Source organism: Canis lupus, chromosome 35, assembly GCF_003254725.2.
Source record: "Canis lupus dingo isolate Sandy chromosome 35, ASM325472v2, whole genome shotgun sequence".
Taxonomy (NCBI): domain Eukaryota; kingdom Metazoa; phylum Chordata; class Mammalia; order Carnivora; family Canidae; genus Canis; species Canis lupus.
The window spans coordinates 15,516,042-15,541,304 of record NC_064277.1 but is presented as its reverse complement, the minus strand read 5'-3'; the positions used below and the strand labels follow the sequence as shown (position 1 = coordinate 15,541,304).

Below are 25,263 nucleotides of genomic sequence, written 5' to 3'. Positions count from 1 at the left end.
ATATGAGGATGGGGCTGCAAACTGCCTGAGAAAGGGGAGGGATGGAGGGGGACAGAGACACAAAGAGAGACTCAGAGACAGAGAAAAACAGAGGCTACGTGCAGGGCTCAGGCTGCCTCCAGATTGAGGCTCTAATTCTTTCAGCACTTGCCTTTCTCGTCTAAGATTTGAATCCGCTTCCAGAGTCTCTTATTTTGTTTTGCCTAAACCCTGCTGAAATTATAGGAGAGGATTTTTCCTTCGGCACCTGGGCTTCCGAGTGTGGTGCAACCTGGTCTGCCCTTCCCTACTTTTCTTAGAACTCACAACAGATGTAACAGCTAGAGGCACAAAATGTACTCCAGGCAAAGCATCTAGCAGGTCACTGAATCCCGATGGTTCTGTTTAACGTGGCAGCGCGTAGCGGATGCTGCACAGGCCCTTGGGTAGGGACAGTGGTTGCTGGTAAAGTGCAAAGCTTCTGGACTGGCGGTCCAGGTGGGCACGAAGGCAGTAATCCTCGCCCTGGCCACCCTCATAAACCGCAACCTCCTCCATCGGGTACCACATGGGAGAAAGAGCCTCTGAGGCTGCACGGGGAGCAGTGTCCTCTTGTTCGGAGCGTTTGAAGTTCCCACGATGAAGGTTTAGACACAGCACCCTATTCCTCTTTTCCACCCTGCCTTCCCACACTTCCCTTTGCTTCATCTTTATTGAGGTTCCTTCTCAAAAGGAGAATGAGATTGGAGAGTGAGAACAGACATCAGGCCCCCAGTCCCCCGCTCACTGAGGTTCAGAACTCTGGCGAGTACCCCACACCTCCCACCTGTGATCTCAGTGGGGTTCTGAGATTTCACTTCCGGCTTGATGGGAACCTCATACAACACCTCTGCATCCCATATCCTCGACATAAGCCTTGGGGTGCAGGATGAATGGGTGAAATGGGGGGGTGCCCACCAGGGAGGGCTTGAGTCCCCACCCCAGTGCCTGAAGCTTCCCAGAGAAAGATAATCCCTCACTCCTGGTGGACTTCCTTCGGAGGGATCAAGACCTTCTGCCCTGTCCCCTTTGTGTGATTTGTCATCAGGCCGATGCTGATAAGTTAACGGCAGCTTCTATGCAACAGGGCCAGGGGGTGGACATGCGCTGTCCTAAGGGTTTTAAAACACACATGTGGACAATTAAAATGGAAGGGAAACAGAAAAGGCCAGGTTATCTTTGGGGATCATGGATTTGAGGGCAGAGAGGGGGGGAAGCAGAAGCAAGCATCCCTTCTGCAATGAGTAACACAATTAAATGGCTAAAAGTGCTGCCTGTGTCAACTGTCAGAGCCTGGAGGCAGGTGAGAGTCCTGCTGCAGGGGAAACATGGCATCTTCCAGAAAGGCCTGAGCTCTGTGCAGTGATGTGCACTACACCTGTTTCAGGTGCACTGGGAGACCCATTCTCCAACTCAATTCTAGCCGCCTGAACTCATTCCAGGCTAGAGATGGTGATTACAAGGCCAGCGCTGAGCCATCAGAAGGCTCTCTTGAAGGATAAGGCAAGATCCTCCTTACCCCCTTCCCCCAAAGCCCGGTCACCTACCTGTTCCCACACACACCCCGGTCACATTTCCGTCCCGCCCCAAAACACTTCTGCTCTACACTCCCTTTTCAGGGCCCCAAACACAGCACGTGCTACTTGGATAACAACTGGGGCTATTTAAAAAGAAGCAGGCTATGTTGTCTAGCCCCTTCCCACGGTACCTAAGTATTAATAGAGGGGGTGCCGGGGACTCACCTGTATTCAGCGACCCCTCCTGCATGCTTCTTCATTGCTGTTTCGGAGCTCATCCCGTAGAAGAGCTTGAGCTTCTGCCCATTCTTCTCGATCACCTCCCCGGCACACTCGGTGTGGCCTGAAAACATCCCGCCCAGCATGACAAAATCTGCTCCAGCTCCTAAACGCCAACAGTTGAGGACAAAAGCAGCAGAAGAAAAAACTCAGAGAGAGTCGGCTCTGGAAGGATCTGCGTGCTACTGTAACTCACCCCTCCCTGCTCCCAGCAACCTCTCCCTTTCTGGAAAAAGTTTAGAAGGCTTGCCATATGGGGAGACACGTACTGGACACAGAAATGCAGCCTACTGAAGGCTGGAGGCTAATGCGCTGGACAATCCTTAATGGTAACTGATGACTACCTATGACCACCTTCCAAACACAGTCTAAGTCTCATCATCAGAGAAACATTAAGACTTGGGCAGCATTTTCTACAGAGTGTTGCCCAATGTCATCCTCCATGATCATTCCTCTGGTGCCCCCATCAGGCATCTGGTCTACCTTAGGCTATCAGGCTATCACACTCTGCTTGTGTAGATCACAAAAAACTCAGAACAGGGAAGCCTGGGTGGCTCAGTGGTTGAGAGTCCGTCCACCTTTGGCTCAGGTCATGATCCCAGAGTCCTGGGATCAAGTCCCGCATCGGGCTCCCTGCAGGAAGCCTGCTTCTCCCTCTGCCTGTGTCTCTGCCTCTCTGTGTCTCTCATGAATAAATAAATAAAATCTTTAGAAAAAAAAGAAAAGAAAAACACCAGAACAGACCAAAACTTCTACACTAGAGGCTAGGTATTAAAAAGAGAAACCTAAATAATATAAACACACACACACACACACACATATCTTGTAGTTTGCATTTGAATGACTTCAGTATACTTCCACTTTTTGATTTGACCTGAGGAAGCACTAATAGGTTTTGAGTGTTGCCTGTGTGTGAGAAGCCTGAAGTCATTAAGATAAAACCTAACATCAAAATTGAAAACCAAGGAACCTGTGTAGAAGGAATACACAGAGAACATTGGGGTGGGTTGACAGCATAATTAGGGCAGGGTACAAAGGCTAGATCTTCTGGTTTTCAAAAATTGGAATTATAATAAAAATTTTTTCATGTGCTATTTCAATTCTCAGTGGTAAATGTGTGTGGAAGATCTTACTAAAATTGACACTTACTTGAAAAAAAAAAAAGTTTGTTCTTCTCTCACCATGCCATGGTATATATACCATATACATATATGGTACTGAAGTGTTTATCACAGGACATGACTCATGGTCAATATAGAATAACTAGTTGTCAAGAAGGGAAAGTGTATATGGGGAAGAGCTAGAAATATCACCATTCTCGATCCTGTTCATAGAGGATTATTTAGACTCTCCATGGACTATGAACTTCTCCTATGTCCTCTTGAGGGTTCGCATTTAGAACACCAGGACCCCAGGGTACAGATGTATTCAGTAATGAGGATGAAGGACAAGGAGGAGGGGCAAGCAGAGGAACCCCTGAGAAGTGGCCCTGACCTCTTCCATCGGGTCATTTAGATATTTACAGGACTCTGGGGTTTGCATCAGGCTTCCTGGCCTTTCTGTTTGGCATTATAGCAGGGCTGGCCCCTTGGCCTGGCACTCAGGAAGCTGCACACAATGGGACCTTTCTACTTGGCAGCAAGCTCTGCAGGTCCTTCATCCCAGGGTCCCTAACATGAATGCTGGATCCTTGTCCCCCACCCCCACCCCGGGCCATGCTTTAAGGGCGGGGGTGGGGGAGGAAAACTGGTGTCCAGCCAGGCCTCCCAGTGGCCACAACCCCAGTAGCAGATGTCAACATCAGGAACACAGAACACAGATCCACTCAAACAATGCTTTGAAGTGGCTTCCAATTATTTTTGCTTCTGAATGCTCTCCTGTCCCTGGCCCTCACCAACATTCACTCTTCCTGACATAGTCTTCCTTCCTCTGCTGCTGAGCTTCAGCACAGGCAGCGCTGCACTCACTGCAAGACGAGTGAAGAAAAAAGATGCCAGGGCTGGATCCAAAAACGGTTATCTACGAGGCATCTTTTTTGTGTGTGTTTGTTTTTTTAGATTTTGTTTGGCAGAGAGAGCAAGAGAGCACAGGCAAGGGAAGTGGCAAGCAGAGAAGAGGGAGAAGCAGACCCCCCCCCCCCCCCCCCCCCCCCCCGTTGAGCAGGGAGCCCACCATGGGGCTCGATCCCAGGATTCCGGGATCACAACCCCAACCAAAGGCAGATGCTTAACCGACTGAGCCACCCAGGCACCCCTACGAGGCACCTTCTTAACAACCAGTCAGTCACTTTAAAGCGTGCCAGCTCCTACTCTGTACAGGGAGCCCAAGTGGGAGCACCCATCAGCATTAAGTTGATCCCGCTCAAAAATCAGTAACAAAAACATCCTTGGCTAATGATCCAGGTAAGCAGTGAGTGAGCACACGAGTGGAGCAGGAGTCCTGATTCCCCCTCCTCTACCAGCTGTGGGACCCCAACCTTGTCACTCACCTCTCAGGGCCTCGGTCTCAACTATAAAGTAGGCACCCTCGATTACAAAGACGCCCCTCGTGTTCCCTCCATAACCAAGATGCAGGATCTGAATAGGTTACATAAGAAGGTTGCCCATTTTCATGACGTTCCCCAGGTTGCTACAAAACCCCACTGCTAGGAACACTGTCCCTTCTCCTTGTTACCATTGTGTGTCACTAAGAGAAAGAGGATGGAGGAGGGAACCCATGCCTCACCTAAGACATTCTATGGGAAGGTCGGAAGGTCTCTGAAGCAGTGGACAAAAAACTCTGGAGCTGCCAAATACAGGTAAGGGGAAGGACCCCTGGCACCCCTCAGAAAGTCCCCCTCCAGGGGCACCTGGGTGGCTCAGTTGGTTAAGCATCTGCCTTCGGCTCATGATCCTGGGGTCCTGGGACTGAACCCTGCATCGGACTCTCTGCTTGGCGAGGAGTCTGCTTCTCCCTCTACCCCTCACCCCTGCTCGTGCTCTCTTTCTCTCTAATAAATAAATAAAATCTTCAAAATAAAAAGACAGTTTCCCTCTGTAGGAAAAAAAAAGGGGGGGGGGGAATCATGAGTGAACTTGGCCTCAGCATCAGAAGAGGGAGTGGGGCCCTGCGAGCGGTTCTTCCGTCACCCGGTGGGCACACAACAGCTCCCACCTGGCAGGTTGGCGCCCCCACATGCAGCCGGCTCTGGCTTGAGGATGCGGTTGGCCAGGGTGACGTGGCAAGCACAGGGCACTGCACGTGGGGCTGCGGCCGGCCTGCCAGGTGGTCCAGAAGCCCCCCTGGATCACAGCTGGACAGCGCTGCCCTCTGCTGGGACGCAGGCTCCTCTGCCCGGTGAGAAGCCACTGGGGGGCTCTCGTCCCTCCCAGAAGATCGCCCCAAGTTAGGGCCCAGAGACCTCCCTTAAGTCACTGAGCTTCACACCTGTTCAGGCACCCTGAGCCCTCTAAGCCATGACATCACCCTCTGCTGCCTTGCAGGCTGCCACCCCCCTCCATCCTCTGGGCACGACACCTGCTCGGTTGAATCAAACTAACGTCAGGACTCTGGCCAACTGGGGCTGGAATCCAGGGACTGGAAACTCAGGACGGGCCCAGAATTTCCCAACACGTCCCGCCTCTCCATTCAGGTTCCCAGCTGAGGCCAGCACACAGCTGCCTGAGCTCCCGCCCCGCCCTCCCTGTCCCCTTACCAAAGGCTTTGGCGACATCTCCTGGACACGTGCAGCCTCCATCCTTCAAAGAGGAAAAAGCAAGGAGAGGGCGTCAGCGTCAGCTTGGCCAGGCTGTCCCCCCTCCCCTGGGGTGATTCGGGGTCATCAGGAGGTGACACCCGGACACACCCCCAGCCAAGGGTAAGCAGAGGCCCTCAGAGCCCTGGCCCAGAGCTCCTCAGTCACTGTGTTCTGACTTAATTGGCTCCCCTGGATGCTGCACCCCAGCCCCTGCACTGCCCACCTGTCCACCCTGCGGCGTCCTGGACGCCCCTCGAAGCCCCTGGAAGCGGGGAGGCAGGATGCTCCGGGGCCTCCTCCCCAGCCAGCCCCTGACACAACACGCCTGCCCGGCCAGGGCCATCCGAAATCACTCATTCAGAAGTCATCGCTCCCTCCCTGCTTGGCTTGAGGTGAGGCTTATGTAGTCCAGGAGCTTCGTTATTTTAAGAGCCAGGGAAAGGACTGAATTCCTTTATGCTTGCAGCCACTCCGTGTGTCCCCCATTCACCTTCACCCAAGTGCCCAGTTAGCTTAAAATCAAACACGCATTCCCGAGCCCCACTCTACCCTAGAGAGCACGTGCCTGGGGCTGGTTTAATGCCCAGCAGGACGGTCACCTTGGGCTGCCCAGCACGGTCCAGCCACGGAAGTGATGTTGACGCACCAGCAGTGCTGTGCAGGGTTTCTAGAACGCAGAACCCACTGCGCATCCTGACCAACACAGGCTGCTACCCTGCTGTTCTCAACGTGGCCTGTGTGAAGTCAAGGAGGACGGTGAGGGTGGCCGGGAGCTGCAGCCGGACCCCACAGAGAGAGGCCAAGAAGCCAGGGCCCGGTGGGGGCGGAGGGTCAGTGCTGAGAGCTGGCCTGGTGACACAGCCCCGAGCTCAGAGCAGGTCTGGGAGGAACACCAGGGTCTCAGAGGCAGGTGCCTATCCCCGGAAGGTGGGACCCACCAGTATTGGGGTCGGATCAGCCTTTGGGGAAGACAGGCCGCCCGGGCTACCTTGCATCACAACTGCCAGGAAGGTGTGGGCGCCCCCAGAGCCAGGGCACCTAGTGAACCAGGACAAACCACTTTATGAACTACTCCATCACCTCTGATGGGGAACATGGCTCTTTGTGACTCAATTCCCTTTTTTACCTGCTTTTTATGCCTATTGCTCCAGGAGCTGTAACTCAATTTCTGCTTCATTACTTCTTGGCAGTTCGAATCCAAAGATAGGTGTGAAAACTTGAAACTGTTTTTTTTTTTTTATGAAAATTTACTGCCTATAACTATTTCCTCCATCATATCTGTTACAGGCACACCCCAGAAATATTGCAGGTTTCGTTTCAGGCCACAGCAAGAAAGCGAGTATCACCATAAAGTGAGTCAAATGAATTTTTTTGGTTTCCCACTGCCTACAGAAGCTATGTGTGCACTATTCTGCATATCGAGCATACAACAGCATTACTATCTAAAAAAACAAAAATGTACACAGCTTAATTTAAAAATACTTTATTACTAAAAAATGGTGATCACCCTCTGAGCTTCCGGCGAGCTGTTATCATTGATCACAGATTGTCCTAACGAATACAAGAATGAGAAAGTTTTGAGATTTTGTGGGAATTACCAAATTGTGGCAGAGAGACACCGACCAGGCAAATACTGTTGGAAAAATGGTGCTAGGGACACCCAGGTGGCTCAGCGGTTGAGCATCTGCCTTTGGCTCAGGATTTGATCCTGGGGTCCTGGGATCAAGTCCTGCATCGGGCTCCCTGCATGGGGCCTGCTTCTCCCTCTGTGTCTCTGCCTCTCTCTGTGTCTCTCATGAATAAAAAAATAAAATCTTTAAAAACAACAACAAAAACGTTGCCAACAGACTTGCCCCAATGCGGGTTTGCCTACATCTTTAATTTGTAAAAAAACAAAACAAAACAAAACCAAAAAACACAGTATCTCTGAAGTGCAGTAGAGCGAAGCTCAATAAAATGAGGTGTGCCTGTATTCACCTGTAGTTTCTCTGATCCCCCGAGGGCCACAGGGTGCTAGGGAATGGTCATTTCCGAAGTGGTCTCTCCATAGAAGTTATGTGCCAAAGCCACCGTGTGAAGATGGTGACGGGACTCGTGGCTGCGTCTGGCTGGTTCCAAGCTCCAGCCTATCTCTCAAAGGTACAAGCCCCCCCATGTGCCCTTCACTCGTCTTTCCCATTTTTTTAAGTGCTTTATCTCTACCAGAACCAGTTTTACACTAGATAGGGTTTCAAACATATGACCTCCAAAGATTAAACAAACTCACGTACCCATTACATTAGGACATTATCGGACTAAAAACACCACCCAACACACACACACACACACACACACACACACACACACACGCTCCCTAATCTTGTGCTCCCTTGCCTGTGAGCTGTGAGTGAGTGGCTGTGACTGCCACGGTGGTGTCTCGTGCCCAGAAAATTCTACATGCTTGTGGTCAGTGATGAGGCACTGGGACCCTTGAGAAGAAGCTCTTCTCTTCCCAGGATGGGCCACGATGCCCACCGTTAAGAGGACTCTGGGATGTGCCAGAGAGGAGACCACACTTACGGCATCTCCTTACTTTACCTGGAAATGCATTTATAAATAGACAATGCGGAGCAGCCGAGCCGGACTGCGCCTTTAACAGAGTGCACTCCAACATCGCATAATGCTTTAGGGCCAAGGAGGCTGCTCCCTACTACCGCTTATGGATGATTTCCAAAAGCTGTTCAGAGCATCCTTTTCATGTTCTCAGGAGGCAAGGGCAGGAGGGGAAAATCTCTGCAATCTAAGACACACATTTACTTTCACATATAAATATCACAGCCGCTGGAAGGTTTCAAAAAACACAATGCGCAAATATTCAAAGAGCTACTTGTTTTGTTTTTCAACAGCGTTAATGTTATATTTTAGTAGAAAAGGCATCACATGACATGAGTGGTGGGAACTCGATCTGTGAATCGTCAGCATAGCTTTTCTTAAGAATACTTAAAATTGAGGATGGTGAAAGCAGGTAGGGAACAGGCGGAGAGAATTCAAATCAAACACCTACTATGCACAGGGGTAGTTAACTTCATTTTGCTATTTAAACAGCTCAAGAGGGGCAGCCCGGGTGGCTCAGCGGTTTAGCGCCGCCTTTGGCCCAGGGCATGATCCTGGAGTCCCAGGATCAAGTCCCACATTGGGCTCCCTGCATGGAGCCTGCTTCTCCCTCTGCCTGTGTCTCTGCCTCCCTCTCTCATGAATAAATAAATAAAATCTTTAAAAAAATAAATAAATAAACAGCTCAAGAACCTGAAGTTGGTATTTTGGAAGTGGGGAGAAAAACGAGCGGAGCTCAGAAAGGTTGAGTGACTTGCCTAAGGTCACACAGCAATAATGTTAGAACAAGATTTGAACCTTGGTTAAGGATACACTCTAAAAATGCCTAGAAGCAGGGCGCCTGGGTGGCTCAGTGGTTGAGCGTCTGTCTGCCTTCGGCCCAGGGCGTGATCCCGGGATCCTGGGATCGAGTCCTGCATCAGGCTCCCTGCATGGAGCCTGCTTCTCCCTCTGCCTGTGTCTCTGCCTCTCTCTGTATGTCTCTCATGAATAAATAAACAAATTTTTTTAAAAAGAAACCCTTTACTCACCACTTTTCTTTAAAAAAAAATTTTTTTTAAATGTTTAGAAGCAAAAATAAAGAAAATTTAAAAAAACGTAAAAATGTCTAGAAGCATACTTATCAGAACATGAGCCATGGTTATCTTAAGGGGCTAATGGTTGCAGTCATCTTTATATTTATCTGTATTATCTAACTTTTTCTAGGCTAAATCTATCTTGTTGGAGGATTTTTCAGGCCTCAAAAAAATTGAATTATCTGAATAACTTTGTTTAGGTCTCACTAAAGAATGGTCTAACTGCGTCTGAAGTGCTATATTAAATCATTACAATTTTCAGAAATTTGCTGATCCATCTTTACTTCTCTGCAGAGGGCTAGTGGGCCTGGGCGAGCACTAGTGACCAGGCGTGGAGGGGGGAGAAGGTTGGGGATTACTTTGAATTATCTGGATCCTTACCAGCCCTTCTCAATACAGAGCCTCCTGAGCCTCTTGATCTTTATAAAATACACTGATTAAAATGCTGGAGCTTGAGTCCAGAAGAGACCACAGTGACCCCACTCAACATAATCGCAAGACTTGTTTCTAGGTCCTGTAAAGCACCACAGAGTCTAAGGGAACGAATGCCTCCCCTTGTAACCGTGCATTGGGGACTGGCCATCCTCTCCCCACTGGAAGACATGAGTGGGGACCCCGTGAGGAAGGACAGAGGAGCGCTGGGGTGGGAGAACAAGCCAACCGGGTCCTGTACCAACCCTGGATCCTCTGTGATTTCAGCAAACCCTTCTTTATGGTTTTTGTGACCTCCTCGTTGTCTAAATGAGTGTGTGTGGGGAGAGGGGGTCAGTCAAGGGAAGACACGGAACACTGCAGAGGAAGACACCTTCGTTTGAACGTTGCCAGTAGTGACACTGGACAAGAACTTAAGATCCCGAAGCTTCAGTTCCCCAGCGGGCTGTGATGGCTAATTTTATGTGTCAACTTGACTGGGCCAGAGTGCCTAGGTAACTAGTCAAACATTAGTCTGGGTGTTTCTGGGAAGATTTCTTGGTTTCTTTTCTCTTCTCTTCTCCTTTCTTTCTTTCGATGATACTGACATTTGAATTGGTAGACTGAGTAAAGCAGATCGTCCTCCCCAATGTGGGAGAGTCCCATCTAATCAGTTGAAGGCTTGAACGGAACCAAAGGGCTGACCCTCCTCGAATGTATTTTTTTTTTTTTTTTTTTTTTTTTTTTTAGTGTACTTTTCTTGACTGACTGAATGAACCTGGGCTTTTTTCTGCCTTTTAACTTCAACTGAAACATCGGCTCTTCCTGGTTCTCAGGCCCCCAGACTCGGACTGAAACTACAGCATCAGCTCGCCTGAAGTCCCTAGCCTGGCAACTCACCTTGCAGATATTGGGATTTCTTAATCCCCATAATCACGTGAACCAATTCCTTATAATAAATACTTCCTCAATCTCCTCTCTTGCCACCCGCCCCCCACCAACACACACACACCCTACTGGTTCTGTTTTTCTAGAGCACCCTAATACACCTGTCAAGTGACGGTAACTGCTAGTTTGGCAGGTTGTTCCAAGGATTAGAAATTATAAGTCTATGGTGCCTGGAAGGTACTAGATGCTCAATAAATAATAGTCCTTCCTTCTTCTGTTTCCACCTTTAAAATTCTCTTTTGTGGGAAGCCCTGGTGGCTCAGCAGTTTAGCACTGCCTTCGGCCCGGGGTGTGATCCTGGAGACCTGGGATCGAGTCCCACATGTGGGCTCCCCGTATGGCGCCTGCTTCTCCCTCTGCCTGTGTCTCTGCCTCTCTCTCCTTCTGTGTCTCTCATGAATAAATAAAATCTTTAAAAAATAAAATAAAATAAAAAAGAAAAAAAAAAAGAAAAAAGAAAATTCTCTTTTGTGTGATGTCCCTAGCCGATGAGGAGACAAAACTAACCAGCCACACTTTAATCTTCACCTACACAGGGGGTGTCCTGAATTTACAGCTCTCTGCCTCTCAGAACCCCATGCCGGCCACAATAAATAGTAACCCAACTCAACCTGCTAACAGCCCCCTGCAGTGGCTTCCTTTTTCTGACTTTCAACAGCATGGATGTGCTAATTCAGCAACCAAAGTGTAATAGGAGACAGCTGGAAGGCAACTAGGCAGAGGAGCGAGATCCAAAATACCGGAGGGGTTTCCAGTGGGTTTAGGGATGAGTGGCAAGCCGGGAGAAATCTGTTTGTGAAACGCTATCAGACAGAGGGACAGTAGTAGACAAGGCAACTCTGAACCCCAAGACTCTCGGCTGGCCAGGAGGAATGAGCTCAGGTCGAGAGGGCTGATCCCGTGTGAGTCCATGAACTTCGTCGGGTCTTATGGCTACACACTGAAGGTCTGGCCCTTTCTGGGAAATCTCTCACTGTTACTGAGAACCTGGGAGCACCCAACCACAAGCCTTGGGCGGTCACCTGTCCCTAACTGACAAATTCAGAGAAGCCGTTCCCTGGGCGCCAGCAGGTAAGACCCGGCTCTGAACATGGACCCAACCAGGGTACGCTGAGCCTCCACTACAGAAACCAGCAGTTGTCACACTTGAGAGCACATCACAACGACGTGGAGGGCTTGTGACAACACACTCCTGGGACTCCCCTTCGGAGCTGCTGATTCCGTAGGTCTGGCCCAGGCCCCAGATTGTCCCACTAGTTCTCAGTTGATACTGATGTTGGCCACTACACCGAGAGAACTGCTAAAATAAGCTTATCAACGAGGTGGTGCTATGTAGAGAGAACCCAAGCTGATTTGCAGTGGCCGGTGGTGCAAGCAGAGCCTACCCCGGACCCCAAACTATGGTCCTATCAACTAAGCAGGTGTGAGATTTCTAGAAGGCTACAAAAGTGGGAACTCAGAACACGTTCACAGCAGAACCATTCATCTGACAGCTCGAGGATTTGGAAAAATAGTGGCCACTCAAGGAATATATATGGTACAGGGTCCGAATTCTGATGCAGACTCCTGATGGTGGAAACTGTCCTGTGATAGAGATCTATGATTAATTACGTATGGTACTTTTGTGGCCACCCTCTGAAAAGTCATATTTGCTAAGATGGGGTCCAGGCATGTCTTTTTAAGAAAGCTTCCCTGGTGATGCTCATGCAGCCAGCCCAGAACAAGGCCCCGGCGAACACCTGAGAGCCACTAGCATCCTGGAGACTGATGCTGTTTGCAGTGACTTGGATCACTGCACTCAACCTTTTACACACAATAAACGGGTGTTCATTTGTGCTCTGGGGCAAAGCTCAAGGAAGGGGTAATGAGTACAGGGCCTCAGAATGCTCAGCAACCACAAAACCTTCGGTCATTTCAGTCATTCCCCTCTCCCTCTACTTCTAGCAGTAGATGCTCAATAAAAGTTTGCTCAGGGAATGGATGGATGGATGAAAACTTCGCAGGGAGCATTGGAAGGAGAACGGGAAATCTGCACTGGACTGCAAGGTCAGGCCAGGCCCCTAGCAGTGATAAAACAACAGCTACAACACTCAGATGCTAAAATAAGGCTCAAAATGAGGGAAGGTGCAGGTAGGGCTTTTTAAAGAGTATTATTACTCTTTAAAGCAAGTCCAGAAACCACACATCAATGTACTGAAGTGCTGAGCTGAAGTCACCAAGGCATCATTCCACAGGAATATGTAATTTGATGCATTTGTAAATTTTTTTAAATCACCTATCAATTTGGGACGCCTGGATAGCTCAGCGGTTTAGCGCCTGCCTTCGGCCCAGGGCGTGATCCTGGAGTCCCGGGATTGAGTCCCACATCGGGCTCCCTGCATGGAGCCTGCTTCTCCCTCTGCCTGTGTCTCTGCCTCTCTCTCTCTCTCTCTCTGTGTCTCTCGTGAATAAATAAATAAAATCTTTAAAAAAGAAATCACCTATCAATTTATTTAACGTGGGACCCTGGCTTAGGAACTGTACCAAAGGTATGAGGATTTATTTTAATATATTCCATGAGTCAACTTTGTTATAGAACCACTAAAATTACACCATGAATTCAGAATTTGTAAAAAAAAAAAAACAAAAAAAAAAAAGAAAAGAAATTATATATATTATATATACACACACATATAAGTGGAAGCCATAGTTGTGAGTTTGTCCTATTTATCCCACAAGTTCTGTCCTGTTCTGAGCATTTTATCTGGAAGGGGAGAGCTAGGATACGTCCTTTTGACTGTGAATGGTAGTCGCATCAGTAAAGGTGGTGCAGAACGGTGGCTACGTCGAGGACGGATACTAACTTGGCACTCATTCATTCACTCAATCCTGAATGTTCAGTGGCTGAGTCTCAGGCTGCGGTCCTAGAACTTCGTGGAAGTGCTGTTAGATCACTGCCTCAGCCTCTCCTCACCTCTATCCATAGGTTTCTCAACCCACAGAAATCCCACCTCTGCCCCCAACACACCACTGATGTGCTCTCAGTCGGGCAACCCATGACCGGTGTCTGGCAGCATGACAGCACCGCAGATGTGATAAGCCAAGATGAGATCATCTGGAGGAGGTGACCAATAATCCAACACGACTGGTGTCCTTACAAATAGGAAAAATGTGGACATGCAAGCACACGCACACAGGGAGGACACCACATGAAGATGGGAGCTATGGTGCCACCAGCCAAGGAAACACCAGAAGCTCTGGAGCTTGGGAACACAGACTTCCCATAGCCCTGGGGACCCTGCTGACACCTGGATCTCAGACTTCTGGCCTCCAGACCCACGAGACAGTGGGTTTCTCTTCTTCAATCCATGCAGGCCGGGGTGCTCTGTAGCCAACTCTTACATGGCCCTCCCATCCTCTCCAAGCTCCACACAGACCCCCCAACACCTCGCCGACAGTCTGCAGTTGTTGACCAATGTGCCTGCCTCCCTTGGTGCAGAGTAAGTGGGGAGCAGGGCCTGGGTCTCTGCCATATGTCACTGCTGTGACCAAGGTGCCCGGGTCATGGCCAGGCCCACTGGGATGCCATCTGGATGGAGGGCAGCCAGGAAACAGGCTTCCTCGGGGTCGAGGAGCAGGGGACTCCCTGTAGCCCCGGGGGTTCCCAAGCCAGCTCCCTGCCCCGCCAGAGACTTACGGAGATGATGTGACCCTTCAGGCCGTGGGCAGAGTCCGCACACTCGATCACAGCACTGAGCTGGGGGTAGCCCACCCCCGTCTTGGTGCGGGTGGTACACACGGAACCTAGGTGGCAGGAGAAGGGGACCCAAAGAGAGATGGTTGAGAAAGTGCAGGTGGTGACACAAGATGAGCCCCTGCCACCAGCACTCACCCTCACCCCAATTTCCTGGGGGTGATCTTCCTTTCCATGGGGGGAGGGGAGTGGTAATAACCACACCATCTGGGCACGTCCCTTCTGGTCCTCATCACGGTCAACCACTGATGCCCAGATGCCCTCTGCCCCACGCCCCGTCACCATCACCCGCCTGTGACATCACCCCCTCCTCTGCCTGCTTACACTACTCCCATCCTTCTCCTGTGTCCCTCGCTTGTCTGCAAAACCACTCTATACTTCAAGGGACCCCTCAGGCTCCTCCCACAGCCTCTTGACCTTCAACTTTTGTCAAATTTCCAGTTTCTCTGAGCCTCTCGGCCTTGCCTATGGAATGGAAATGGAAACGCTGACAGCACCAGGCTGTGGTGGAGAGTAAGTGGCTGGACAGGTGAAAACTGCTGGGCCTGCACCCCCAGTAGGCCCTGGAGAGGAGGGGGCGCCACTTACCCCATTTCTGCACCCTCTCCCACCCAGTCCCGTCCTCGATGGACCCCAGCCTCTTCAGCTGCATGATTGGCCACCCTGCCCAGGGTCCCCATCCAGCCTGGGCTGCAGAATCAGCTTCCATTTCAGGACCAGCCACCTGGACCCCTGCGCCCCTCCTTGACCTCTGCCTTTCCCACGGTCATCCCCTGTCCTGGTGGACCCATCTACAGAGTAGCGTCCCAGCTCAGTCCAGGCTAAGTCATGCCCAGAGCACCACCATCTCCAGCACACGACCCCTTGGCTCAAGTCCTGTCCCTCCCTCCCAGCCAATGAGCACCCCTTGTACCCGAACATCACGCAGGACAAACTCCCGAATGTCCAGCTGCCGCCTTCCTCTGCCATCTGTCTCTCCCTCCTGCTCCCCACACTCCAGCCTCTCCCACCTTCCAGGTCCTCTGGCAGAGGGGATTCTCTGTACATGCTGTACTTTCTGTCTAAGGCCTCCCTATGCACCAACCCCTGGTCTGGCCAATGCTTCTCATCTTTCAGGCTTTATCTTAAATGTCACTACCTCGGGGGAGTTGTTCTCCACAGGTATTCACTTCAAAAAGAGGCATTAAATAATTATTTGTTTAAGAATGCAGGGGATCTGTTTTCTCTGCTGGATGGTAAGCTCCACGGACAGTCATTGTTGTAGATCCAGTGCTGAGAATAGAGCCTCGTACATAAGCAGGTGGCTATAAATAGTCACCAAAAGAATGCGTGAACTTAAGAATAGATGAGTCACCCACATGCCTGTGGCTACACTGTTTCCCAGCTCAATCAATGGGGCTGAACTCCACTGCCATTAGGACCAGGCACCAGGAACCCCAGCCTCCTCTCCTGCCCACCCCCTCAGGTCTCTCCCCAGCTCTTCCGGGACAGGACCGGACAGAGAACCAGGTCTAGAATTCCAGGTCTGGAGGGGCGCCTGGGTGGCTCAGCGGTTAAGCATCCGCCTTCAGCCCAGGGCGTGATCCTGGAGTCCCGGGACCTTGGAGTCCTGCATTGGGCTCCCCACTTCTCCCTCTGCTTGTGTCTCTGGGTCTCTCATGGATAGATAGGTAAATAAATAAATAAAATCTTTAAAAAAATAATAATAATTCCAGGCCTGGATTCCACAAGAAAAACCAGAAGGCTGGGGGAGACCCCTTTCCTCCTGCATCCATCCTCTGCCGGGCATGAGAAGCCAGCTCCTGATGTCCATCCTTAAGTGTGCTGCTCACAGCCCTGGAGCCAGCAAGCTCCTGTCCCCACCAAGGCGCCCTCTGCCCGAGCCACTAGACCCGCATTGTGCAAGGCTGAACTCATTTCCTAATTTCTGGTTCGTAACTGGCTTCTCTCCTCTCCCACTCCACAGCCAGATCCTCGCAGGAAGGCAGGGATCACCCTCCCTGGAAAGAGCCAAGGAAGAGAGACCTACAGAGGTCAGGCCAATCACCCTCCCTGGAAAGAGCCAAGGAAGAACTTGCAAACAAGGCATGGGAATGGCCTTGATCAAGGCTCACGGCAAAAGGAGAAAACTGAATATGCCGCTTCCCCCAGGGGCAGGGGCAGGTGCCCATTCTTCACGCTGTCATTCACAAAGAGAGAACCCCCCCAGTGTTTTTTACTCTGAAGAATTCATGACATTTATTTATTTTAAAAGATTTTATTTATTTATTCATGAGAGAGACAGAGAGAGAGAGAGAGAGGCAGAGACACAGGCAGAGGGAAAAGCAAGCTCCATGCAGGGAGCCCGACATGGGACTCGATCCCGGGACTCCAGGATCACACCCTGGGCTGAAGGCAGTGCTAAACCGCTGAGCCACCCGGGCTGCCCCAAATTCATGATATTTAAATGTAATCTCCAATCAGTTTAAAGAAGTGACTCGGAAAAAGCTCCTTACTTTTTAGTCCCATCCATTCTAATAGAAAGCCCTGCCAGGGCTGAGGTTGGGCGCTGGGTGGGTGGTACACGCAGCACGATGGGAGGACCACACCTCTTCTGGGGAAACAGCTTATACGCAGAGAATGTGCAGGAGAGAAACAAGTACAGCCGAACGCTCAGGATTACATCAAGTGCATCAAGAACAGCTCTGAGAGCCAAGGCGGCCGCCTCCACACCTTGACATCCTGTACAGCACGCACCCAGCACAACGGCAGCTAGTAGACACCCAGCTGCTATTTCTGATTAAACAGGTGCCCGGGGACTGTCCTGCTTTTGGAAGAGTCTTCCTGGCCTATTAACAGCCTATTCTATTCTTAGTTCCGTCTATTACAGCCCATGCTAAGTGGGGAGCTCCTTGTAAGAACTGGGTCTTAGTCTCTCTTTGAATTTCCAAAAATGACCAACACTCAGTAAAAACCAGGGTTGTTGGGCAGCCTGTGTGGCTCAGTGGTTTAGCGCCACCTTCGGCCCCAGGGTGTGATCCTGGAGACCCGGGATCGAGTCCCACGTCGGGCACCCTGCGTGGAGCCTGCTTCTCTCTCTGCCTGTGTCTCTGCCTCTCTGTCTCTCATGAATAAATAAATAAAATCTTTAAAAAAAAAAAAAAACAGAGTTGTCTTCTCTCTTGCTTGGAATATGTTATGAATTGCCTCAAGAGGCAATATCAAAAGCCCAATCCTGAGAACTTCCCTGTAGGTCACTCAAGTACGCTGGTGAGCCTACAAGACTTCTTCCCTAAGAAGGGATGACTCTCTTCATATATATACATCCTGCTCCCTCAAGGCTGATGATTGTGCCGAGTCACAACACAACCATGTCTTCTGCCTCCAGAATCCATTCCCACACTCTTCTCACACGGCTTTATGGTTTGCTTCCTTTTTCGGTAGTGTTCTTTTGGGTGGGCGGTATTTTAAAAATCTTTGCTGTGTTTTTTTTTTAAACTCCCAACTGAAAAATGTATATCTTCTTTCCTCCTCTCCAACTTTAGTGTTTGTTTAGTAGAAAGATGTGCAAGGAAGAATCTGAAAACATGAAAGCTCATGCTCACGCATAACCAAAGGGGAAGGTGAATGCCAAATTGGCCCAGGAGACAATGGAGCTGGCCAATCTAAGGACAGAAAGGCCCTGCCTGGGGCACCTGGGTGGCTCAGTGGTTGAGTGTCTGCCTTTGGCTCAGCGCGTGATCCCAGGTTCCTGGGATCAAGTCCCGCATTGGGCTACCCGCAGGGAACCTGCTTCTCCCTCTGCCTATGGCTCTGCCTCTCTCTGTGTGTCTCTCATGAATAAATAAGGTCTTAAAAAAAAAAAAGAAAAAGAAAGAAAAAGAAGTGCCCTAGCTTGTCCCTCCACTGAAGACGCCAATGGGTGGTCCTAGGAGAGGCTGCCCAAGAGGCTATGGGCAAAATCTGAAATGGATAAGTATCAGGTGTGGATCCAGGGGTGGTAACGAGTGGGCCGTGGGTCAAATTCAAATGTGGGCTCAGCTTCCTGCCTATGTGCACTGTCTAGGGGCCATCAAACCTTCAAAGAAACTTGAGTCATCTGTGTCCATTAACTGTCCCCTTGATTCTTCAACCCCCTTGCTTTCTTCTTCAAGGTATATGGGGTCATTAAGGAAATCTGCATTCTCTTCCTCCACTCCAGCACTCTGAAACCAGGACCTCACATTCTACCCACACCCCAGCTCCTTTAAGACGTTCCCTGGATCAGAAAGAGACCCCATGATATGTTCTAAAAGAGCTTCTTTTGGAAGCTCAACTTCCAAAAGTGGTGTGATGCTTCTAAAAGAAATGGGCTTTATGCTTGTGGCCGGGTCACCCATGGGCTCCCTTCTGGCCACATCTCCAACCTCCCCAAACACCCCACTCACCCCCGCAGCACCCCACCACACAGCCTCCGCTGTGCTTCCCAGCAAGTCTTACCTGGTCCGACACCCACTTTGATTATGTCCGCTCCAGAAAGAATAAGCTCTTCCACCATCTCCCCTGTTACCACGTTCCCTGCCTGAGACAGAAAGAACACAGCCCATGGTCACAAACTATTCCCGGTAATACAAAGATGAGTGAGTGAGGGGCCACGCACCTGGACACATGGTCAAACACATCCTGAAGCCATCAGGAGGCCTGGGGGGGCAAAAGTGGGGTGGGCAATGGACTGCATCTAGATTCACTGAATCTAGGTCTGAATTCTAGATCAAATCTGAAGCTGGTGGGTCAAGATACTTCCCTGGTTTCCTGCTCTACTGACTAGGAACACAGAATGTGACACCTGAGACCACATTTGGGGGAGCTGACAGCAGGAGAAGGTATGCCAGGTGTCTAATTGTCGTACTACAAAAGACCAGAGACTTGCTGGGGCAGAGCTTCTGAACATGTCTGTGATGGACAAAATCCTACAGAGAACCCAAATACAGAAAATAAGCAACGAACCGCTTGGTCAGATGATTATCATCTCCACTGTCTGGCATAAAACGTCTCAGGGACTCTAATACCCCTGAAGAACTGTTAGGAACTCCAGGGGCTCAGGATTACAAACCCCAGTGATCATCACACGACAGAAGTGCCTGGGTGTCCACCCCAGGGTTGGTGGTTCCCACCTGGACACCAAAGGACACATGAGCCTTTAGGGAACAACAGCACCGAAGCTTGCTCTGATTTCAGAACACGAGGCCGTGGCCCTAAGAACAAACACGGAAGCCAGAATGTGGCAGAGGCTGACAACTGAAAGGATGCATCTGATTTGAAGCTTAGACAAGCTGCAGGAGCCAAGGAGCATGAAAATAGACCTTTTTATTATGACTCATTGCCCTGTGGATTCTTTAGCTGGTCCATGGGGTACCTCGTAAGATGCCTGACTGAATTCTCACAACGGTACGAAGTCTAAATTTGGGAAATGCATCCCTTTTTTTTTTTTTCTTGCATTGAAGCCCCAGTGTCCTTTCATTGAGTTCATTCCTGGGCTTGGTGAGGATGGGTCTTGGGTGGGTATTTTCCTATTTTAACTTGACAAAGTGACTTTTAACTCTATATGAAAGTATCTTAAAAAGATTGATGAGGACGGCTCAAAGCTACTCTAATTCAACAGCCAATGGAAAATGGAAACATGCTAGACAGTTTAGGAAAAGGACCAGTTTATTGAGAATATCATGCATGATGAGAGCAGCATCACATGCTGATGAAGAGGAGAACAAGGTTTCAACAGAGCTGGGGAAAAGGATCTTCAGAAACAAGATATAAATTCTCATTCAGGGGCACCTGGGTGGCTCAGTGGTTGAACATCTGCCTTCGGCTCAGGGCCAGGGTCCTGGGAATGATTCCCACATCGGGGTCCCTGTGGGGAACCTGCTTCTCCTTCTGCCTATGTCTCTGCCTCTCTCTGTGTGTCTCTCATGAATAAACAAAGAAAATCGTTTAAAAAATAAAAATAAAGAAATAAATTCTCATTCATACTTTTCCCCAAAACTAGCTTCACGCGGATTCAAGAGTTAAATGAAAGGTTGTGCTCTCACTGAGGAATCACTGAATTCTCTCTCTGAAACTAATGATATGCTATATTAAAGCTTAAAAATTGTATTAAATTTAAATAAATAAAAATAAATAACAAAAGTTGTGCCTCCCCCCATATTTAGACTACCCTGAAGATTTGTAATTACCATAAAAGTGGAAAAAAAGATGTGTACACACACACACACACACACACTCATACAATCAACAAAAGTCAGAGAAAACGTGGCAGAGAAAAATCCTGCAATTATGACAAAGGTTACTAATATAAAAGCTCTCCCAAATCTGCAAAAGAAATGTTAACACCTCAGATTAACTGCCAAAGGATGTGAACAAACTAAAAATAGAATTAAAGTAGACAATGAACACAGGGAAAGTGTTCACCCTCACTAATCATCACATTTAAAATCAGAGATCAAAAAAATAAAATAAAATAAAATAAAATAAAATAAAATAAAATCAGAGATCACTGAGGTAGTACTTTTCACTTAAATTATCAAGGACTACAATCACTTAATACCAAAGAGGAAGAAGACACTATTTTTCTCTGCCCGTGCAAGGTCTCCTGTAGTACAAGTTTTCCTAGAAAGCAATTTGTCCATACAGAGCAAATGCAAAAATACGCATATTCTCTCATCTAGTAAGTGTACTTCCAGGATCCTCTCCAGAGGGAATAATCGTAGCTGAGCTCAAAGATTTAACTACAAGAATGTATATTCTTTCTAACAGCACAAAACTGCAAATGTATTACCCAAAATGGTAATGTTCAACAATCTGATGTTTTTCAGCTACATGAGGTTTTTAAGATTGGACTGCTTAATCGCTTTCAGTATCATGTTAGGGAAAGGAGAAGAAAACAATAAGATGGGCAGCCTGGGTGGCTCAGCGGTTTAGTGCTGCCTTTGGCCCAGGGCATGATCCTGGAGTCCCAGGATCGAGTCCCATGTCGGGCTCCCTGCATGGAGCCTGCTTCTCCCTCCGCCTGTGTCCCTGCCTCTCTCTCTCTCTCTCTCTCTCATGAATAAATAAATAAAATCTTAAAAAAAAAAAAAAGAAAACAGCAGGATCTCAATTTTGTTAAAAACAACAATGATGTGGGACACCTGAGTGGCTCAGCAGTTAAGCATCTGCCTTCAGCTCAGGGCGTGATCCCGGGGTCCAGGGATCGAGTCCCACACTGGGTTCCCTGCATGGAGCCTGCTTCTCCTTCTGCCTGTGTCTCTGCTTCTCTCTCTGTGTCTCTCAGGAACAAATAAATAAAATTAAAAAAAAAATTTTTAAATAAATAAAGTAAAAACAACAATGAAAAAAAAAAACCCCAAGTATATGTCTATGTGAAAACATACACCAAGAAGCTAACAAATTATGTATAAATGAAAGAATTACACAACTTTTACTTAATTTTCTTCTTTAAAATTTTCTGGATTTTACAGTAGGAACTTCATTACTTTTTATTTTTTTAAAGATTTATTTATTTGAGAGAGAGAGAGAGCGAGTGAGAGAGCACAAGCGGGAGGGGGAGAGGGAGAGGGAGAAAGAATCCCAAACAGATTCCTGACTGAGCATGGAGCCCGATGCCAAGACTCGATCCCAGGACCCTGACGTCATGACCTGAACCAAAACCAAGAGTTGGATGCTTAACCGACTGGGCCACCCAGGTGCCCCAGGAACTACATGACTTTTATAACTAAACTCATGGCTGAGTTTTGAGTTTTATTTTGTTTTAGCACAAGGACCAACATAAACTTTGTAGCCGAGAAAGAATAGGAACCTGAGAAACAAGACTCCAAGCTCTCAATTCTTCCTCGCTGATGATCTTACTAAAGAAGAAAGCCTTTTTTAAATTTTAAAAATAAAATAAAAATCAATTCTAAAAATGAAAATACATACATACATACACATATACATACATGATTCAGAGGAAGTTACTCTGAGCTCCCCACATAGCACCCTGTTCTGGTGCTGCCAACAAATCATTTTGTTCTAAAGGGCCTACACTTTATTCAAGATAAATGAATCCGAGTCAGTTCGTGATGGATGTATCAGGGCCAACCACGTAGATTCAAAGTAAGTTTAAAAGCAAGAGGAAGGGCAGCCCCGGTGGCTCAGCGGTTTAGCGCTGCCTTTGGCCCGGGGTGTGATCCTGGAGACCCGGGATCGAGTCCCACATCGGGCTCCCTGCATGGAGCCTGCTTCTCCCTCTGCCTGTGCCTCTGCCTCTCTCTCTCTCTCTCTCTCTCTCTCTCTCTCTCTCTCTGTGTCTCTCATGAATAAATAAAATCTTTCAAAAAAAAAAAAGCAGGAGGAAGGTGACCCTGTCCTGGTGGCCGGAGGCTTGCACAGGTGTCCACGTCCCCCCTCGGCCACCTGTGTGGCTCTTTAACTGGGGTTGAAAGGCAGTCACTGCAGAGAAGCTGCTGTATGGGAAAACCCAGAGTGACCAAGAAACACTTCCAGCATGATGACAACTCAACAAGAATGCTGAAGAAAAAGGCAGGATGGGTGAGTTTCCATTTGTAGGAGCAAAAGAGCGGCCTCATCAAAGGGGAAGCCAGAGGAAGGCAAAACTAGGGAGGGGAAGAGAAAGGCAAAAATCAAACATGAGAAGGACAGCAGGACATGATCAGGCCCAGGGCTGGCCCCAGGCCCCGCCCAGGAAACAGTACCTGGGGCGATTTGGGGTGCTGTGAGGGTGATGCTGGGGTATGGAGCCAGCCAGGGCGATTAGGGAGGATCCAGCCTATCTGGGCCTGAAACACCTCCTGTGTGGCGCAGATAGCACGGCCAGAACGTGGCGCACCTGTAGTACATGCTCATTGCCCAGGCATTTGTGACAAAGCACAAGCTCTGGACTCTCCAAGGAGGTGGGTCCCAAGGAACCATACCCCCACCCCGACACTTCTCTAGCTCCTATGCTCTGCTGGCAACCACTGCCCCTCCAAAGTCAAGGAGAAGAGTGGAGGCCCAGGGAAAAGAATATAAAAAGCAACACGACTAAAGGGGTCCTCTGGGCCAAAACCAAAACCAAGACCATTTTGCCCCAATTTTTCCAGCTTTCCTTTAGACCCAGACATCTAAGTCACAGTTAAGTTCAGAAAGACCTGGGGTCTACTGGCAGATCTTCACGTACCAGGCAACTAGGAAAGAACCCTGCGTCTCCATTTCTCCTGTTATGACCTGGGACCAGCCACACCCACTCGTGTTGTCACGATAAGGTTTACAAAGAAAGTTCTATTCAATTCCTAGTACAGAGCCCAGCTCTCAGTTTTGTGCTCAGTGAAATGTTAGGTCCCTCCACTTTAGAAGAATGGTTTCTATAATATTGCTCTTCTGCTCCCCCTCTTTTTTTTTTTTTTTTGACTTCATTGTGGTCAAATACAAGGAACATAAAACTTACTGTTTTTAGCGATTTTTAAGCAGACAATGCTGTGCAGTCACCACCACCATCCGTCTCTAAAACTTTGCAACATCCCTAACTGAAATTCAGTACCTATTACACAGTAACTTCTCTACCCACCTTTTATTGGCTCTGCTGAGGACCCCTAACAAGAAAAATCCTTTCTATAGGATGATATAAGGCAGAGGCTGGCAAACAGCAACAGGTTGCATCTGGCCTGTGGAGCAGTTTGCCAACTCCTGACATACAGTGCTGATATGCTGTTGCTAGTACCTTCTCCTAGGCACACAGAAATGTCCCTACACCTGCCTGTGGAAGCAGGAAGCAAGAGAAGCTATCAAGGTAATGCCCATCTTTTATGGTGCATTAAACTAAGTTTACTACGGAACTCCCAAAGATAAACATCACCTGGATCTGAGGCCCTTCATAGCTTCTGCCAAGTTCCAGTTCACACTAGTTCCAGAAAGAGGGTAAAATCAGGAAATCCAGGCAACTCAGCCTAAAGGGCGCTGTCCGGCTAACCACTCCCTTGGACTTCAGCGAGGCTGGCTCCACACTCCACAGGTGAGGCTGCCCACCTGCAAGCAATTCTACAGAGTGTCCACCTCCTTGGGAAGAGGGATAGAGCAGGAGAAGGTGGCCCCTGTGGCTCTGAAACGTGTCTGATCCTGAGTGCAGGTGACTGAGCCACTGGCCACGCACAGAAATGCTGAGGCTGTGCCCATGGCTACCTGAGGACCAGTCCACACTGGTTAAGGTGGCATTTCCCAGGGGCGTGGAGCTGGGCCTCTAGTCTACTCTGAACGGTTGGGGTGTTACAGACCTACTTCCCCAGGACCAAGTCACAAAGAGCCACTAGCACAAAACAGTTTCTCAGACGCTGTATAGGGACGTCTATGTCCCAACAAGTTGGCACGGCTGCCGGCTGCAGTGCGGTATAACTGGAAGATCACAGGCCCCGGGGGCAGGTGATCTGGCTCCGAACCCCAAGCCCACTTATTGGTGGTGCGATTCTCAGAAAGTTCCCTGAGCTCCCTAAAATGAGTTTCGCGTCAATCAAAGTAGGTGCTACCAGCCGTGCTCAAAGATTTGAGATCATTAGAAGTGCCTCACCCATGCTAGTGCCTTTTCCTACAGTAACAGGTCATTCTTCTTCCTCTCTGAAAGCCACCAGGCAAATGGCTCTAGGATCTACTACACTGTCCTACCAGCCAGCAGGACCCTTTTCTGCCAAAGTTTCCTAAAACTCGCTGCTTCTTCCCTCCTTGCATGTGGCAAAGTGTGCCTTGGGTGAAAGGCAAGGAAATGGGGTGTGCACGGGAATCCAGGGAACAACCAGATCTTACTCCTGCCGTAGACGCCCGGAACCTCCAGACTCAACCAAGACCATTTCTTTTCTTTTCTTTCTTTCTTTTTTAATATTTTATTTATTTATTTGACAGAGAGAGAGAGCAAGAGAGCACAAGTAGGAGGAGTGGAAGGCAGAGGGAGAGGGAGAAGCAGGCTCCCCACTAAAT

General features: G+C 49.0%; 1 protein-coding gene across 1 annotated transcript in view; it reads right to left on the bottom strand.

Annotated features, from left to right (window-relative positions):
• The window catches only part of GMPR (guanosine monophosphate reductase), a 47,059-nt gene that overhangs the window by 3,130 nt on the left and 18,666 nt on the right, over positions 1–25,263 (bottom strand). The window contains exons 5-8 of the mRNA XM_025444016.3: positions 18,769–18,850; positions 14,254–14,360; positions 5,509–5,551; positions 1,761–1,920 (exon numbers count right to left, since the gene is read on the bottom strand). Coding sequence (XP_025299801.1) covers positions 1,761–1,920; positions 5,509–5,551; positions 14,254–14,360; positions 18,769–18,850 — 392 coding nt within the window. The remainder of the gene's footprint in view (positions 1–1,760; positions 1,921–5,508; positions 5,552–14,253; positions 14,361–18,768; positions 18,851–25,263) is intronic.